The 4,131-nt window shown below is 43.5% G+C and overlaps 1 protein-coding gene across 1 annotated transcript; it reads right to left on the bottom strand.

Moving 5' to 3' along the window:
- Positions 1-1,224: 1,224 nt before the first annotated feature.
- zar1l (zygote arrest 1-like) lies at positions 1,225-2,905 on the bottom strand. The gene is made up of 4 exons (XM_072374941.1): positions 2,132-2,905; positions 1,838-1,930; positions 1,684-1,758; positions 1,225-1,498 (listed from the first exon to the last, which is right to left on the bottom strand). Exons 1-4 carry the CDS (start codon positions 2,711-2,713, stop codon positions 1,355-1,357), a joined length of 894 nt encoding a protein of 297 aa, XP_072231042.1. The 5' UTR covers positions 2,714-2,905; the 3' UTR covers positions 1,225-1,354.
- Between the last annotated feature and the right edge of the window lie 1,226 nt (positions 2,906-4,131).

The raw sequence follows: 4,131 nt of genomic DNA, 5'->3' as shown, positions 1-4,131 counted from the left end.
CGTTTGTATGAGGTGCAAAAGGGAGCTTCAAGCTCATGTGGGTGTGAGTTTTTTTTTCTGTGTGTAGGAGAACGTGTTTGCATGCCAAATGAAGAAGTTGCACATTTTTAAAGCTTTTTAGATGAGGACAGTTGTTTTTTTCCCCCACACTGTAAATAATTTTAGCCTTTGTGACGTTGTTTTGAGTTGAAGCTCTGTACAAGTTGGTCTCAAAGTAAAGACATCAAAACCCATTTCCTCAGCTTTTCATTTCACTGGTTTCAATTTAATGATGTGCCATATGTTACATATGGTTTAACTCACTTGCCTGTCCGCCTTGTTAAGTGTCTCACTGGACTTAAACTTGGTACCGACTCTGCAGTACATGCAAGCTTTTGATTGTGTTGAAAGTTGTGTGATAGAAGAACAGCACATGGTGGCGATGATCAAGAGTCGAAGCGGATTGGAAGCACGTGAACTAACAGCAATTGTTGAGCTGCTTCCTTGTTGGCAAGCAGGAGATCTGAACCCGTGCATTCTCAGCGAAGGCATCTTACAGACTGCAAAGGTTTTCATTCATCTCGTGTGTGGTGCACATATGTGCAAAACTGAGCCATTTTGGCTGTTTTACTGTAGAATCCTCAACAGTCACTGGTGCCAACAGATGCATTAGTGTTTTTTTTGTTTGTTTTAAATACACAAATACTGACATTTGGTATCCAGTCAAATAGGAAATGCTCTCACCACAGAAGTTGATAGTCATACAGTGGGTGTAATTTTGGACTCCTCATTTGGAAGACTTTTTTTTTTATACCCACTTTGCCCAGTTCAATTTAGAGTCTTCAATTAACCCATCACATGTTTTATGGGCTGCGGGAATACAGACGTCCCAGAGGAAACAACACCCTCACACCCATCATTCTGTCTGCTATAAACAAATTTGACATGGGACGAACGTGTAAACTCTCGAGAACATTTCCAATATCCCAGGAATGTCATTGTAGATGTGTACAGCTATTCAAACCATTTGTTCAGTTATGCAGAGATGTTTCATAAAGGACTTTCAGAGTTTCAACTTGTGTTGCAGTTTATAATTCATATCCTTTATTTCCTTTTACAAAAATAGATTTAATCTTTAGCAGAGCTGCACAGTTAATGCAGGGAAATTAGCTTTTTTTCGGGGGTTTTTTGAGACGCCTCAAATAAACAAAGGCAAAAATTCGGCATTTTTGCTATTGAAGAACGTGGGACGAATCGTCTAAAGGTGGCTTGAATTTATGCAACGCTTTGAGATTCCTGCTGACATCACTGGCGTGACTTCAACCTTCAAGGCAGATGCAAGGAGATGTACAAGGAGACAGTCGTGCCGGGCGGCTCAGACAATGTATTTGAAGCTATAGGTAGCGTCACAGGACAACCTCATTCCTTTACAGCGGCAACACAGGTCTTGGCGGTGAGGCCTCTTCATGTTAATGTGCCTCTGCTTCTTCTCACAGCTGCAGCAAGTTTGGGAGCAACCCTGAAACACAAGGAGACCGCAAAGTGGGTGAAGAACTACGGGCACAAGCACAGGAGATGTTTCACTCCCTGTTGAAGGATGCTAAAAACTAGAATAATTTATATTGAACAGTCTTAAGGCACAGAGCAACTTTCAGACGTGGACAGCCAATGAGATATCCTTGAGACAATGATAAAGGTGGGTACCTTGCAGAGGATCGATTCCACTCTGTAGGGATTAAACCCCACCTGGCACTTCCGGCAGAGCTGCTTGTAGTACACCTGACAGAATGAAAGTCACCATTATGAACACAGAAATGCAAAGTTACCGACTGTTGATAATTTACTGCAGTCTCAGTACCTTACTGGTTCCAGAGATACACCACACATAAGCACTCTCCCACCGGATGTTGCACTTTTTACAGTGAAAAAAGCCATACCTCTGCTCCAGGAACTAAAACACAAGATAACCGGTTGAATACAATGCCAGTGTGAAATATATTCAAACTTTCATACAGTCATTAGGACAAAGTGGGCATCTGTTTGAGGCCCTGTATGTTGACATGAGCGTTTATATCAGACCACTAGATCCTCATCTGCAGCTCAGATTCTTCCATGGAAACTCCAACAATTACCTGGGATCCTTCGCACCCACCTGGAAGTTGGAGCCCTTTGAAGACCGGTGGAAAGTAGTGCCCAAGTTCTTCTCTACGTCCTTCCCACTGTGATCCGTGTCCGCATCAGATTCGGCTTCCTCAGGGGTTTCGGCTCCCTCACTTCCACAGCTGTCGGTAAGCGTTTTCAGCAAAAGCCTGCGATCAAACACCGGCGAGTAGATGGACACGGGTCTCAGGAAGCGCAGGCTGCTCACCGGCGGCGTATTGAACAGTGCCTTCCTCTCCGGTTTGAACTCATCCGGACTCTTGTGACACTTCGAGGAGGCGGGGTGGTCGGTGCAGAGCAACGTCTTGGGACCCAGCGAACACTGGACGAGTTTATCCACTTTGGCGTTCACCTGCACGCCGCACTCTTTTGTGTTTACCCTCTTGGGTGGAGGAGGGGTTAAACAAGGGGTGACTTGAGACAGAATGGTCTTGCAGAGCTCCAGGTAGTTGAGGCCCTGAGGGGTCATGAAGCGGCCCTCTCTCTTCCCCCAGCTGCCGCCCTGAGCCGGGGGAGCGCACGCAGGGTTACCGTAGACATTGTAGGGCGGAAACGTGGACAGGAACCCCTCCATCCTGGAGCCATGAAACCAGTCCCAGTTCCTATTCTTGGGATTTATACGAATGCGCACACGCAGCACTGATTGGTTAATTGAAACCAGGATGTGCAGGTTCCACTTGAATTGATAAGATACATTTTGAAATTATACTACATGTTGGACATAATCTGTCCACATACAGACATCAATTATTCCAACCAGGAATATAACACACCCAGAGGTGTGCCTCTATTTTATGGGCAATCTTAATTAAAGTGCATTAAAGTCTTAATGAACCCTATTGTTATAGACATTAAAGTACTTCTACGTAACCTTACTCTGATTCAAATGTGAATATTTGTTTGTAATTGTTGAACTCTCCCTTCTGGATTTATTTTTCGATCTGAAGTGACGTACGTAGAAAAAGTTCACAGCAAAAACTGGACATTTGCCCACGATTTTCTATGTTGGTCCTGCAGGTGCCTCCATCTGTTTTGAAGAGAGCAAATCGCACATATAATATTGGAGCTCCCCCTGTAGCTCATATTGGGCAGAGAGTAGACCCATCGGAGACGGACAAAGCAGATCAGATACACCTTCTCGTTTTTATTCGACGCTCAGAGAACCAGCTTGGCAAGAGGATCTTTGCAGAAGTGACACATAATAGTTTTTTTTCATCCAGTGAAATTAACACACAATTAACAACGGAATAGTTTCTACAGTATGAACAGATGTCAGAGGTGTGTGAATCGGCTGGCAGACACATATAATGGGGAAATAAATGGCCCTACGGCAGCCTCAAATGTCTAAACGGATGCATGAATAATGGAATATTTGATATAATACCCTTTAAGAGGCAGCAGTGCTTTCAAAAACCGAATAGGACTTGTCAAAATCAGCTGAATGGATTGTGAATACAATTTGCAGAAGAAATGTGAATATCACTCTAATGACCACATTACGTTTATTGTGCCGCTGTCTTTTATTATGAAGTAATTTTCGCATTAAAAAAACTGTTTGAATCGTGGGTCATTGGTGCGTTCAGGCACCAACGAAATACTCGTAGTTCCATGCACAGCTTGTATCTACACTGCTCAGTTTGAAAATCCCAACTCGTTAAAAGAAACTATTGTGATGTCAAATGACTGGCTGATGTTCCACATTCAGAGCAGCACTGACGACATAAACTAGTTTTATAGCCCATACAACCACAAAACTAGTACATTCTCTCTTCTCCGAGGCAATATTTTTCTTAATATATTTCACTGTTTGAATAATTGTCACAAAGAAAAACTATGTGAGACACATTACTATTTCATAGCTAAGAGGGAAAATGATCTATCTGTACAAAAAGTTAAGGATGGTAAGAGCGTCACTTGAGAGGCCAAGCCGACCTACGTGGGCTCACCCATAGGTGGCGCTGCGCTCCCACCGATGGTTTGTACCCATGGGCA

The sequence above is a fragment of the Leuresthes tenuis genome, unplaced genomic scaffold, assembly GCF_036924035.1.
Source record: "Leuresthes tenuis unplaced genomic scaffold, fLeuTen1.0.hap1 SCAF_21, whole genome shotgun sequence".
Classification (NCBI taxonomy): Eukaryota; Metazoa; Chordata; class Actinopteri; order Atheriniformes; family Atherinopsidae; genus Leuresthes; species Leuresthes tenuis.
The sequence above is the reverse complement of the archived record's forward strand: the minus strand, read 5'-3'. Positions and strand labels throughout refer to the sequence as shown.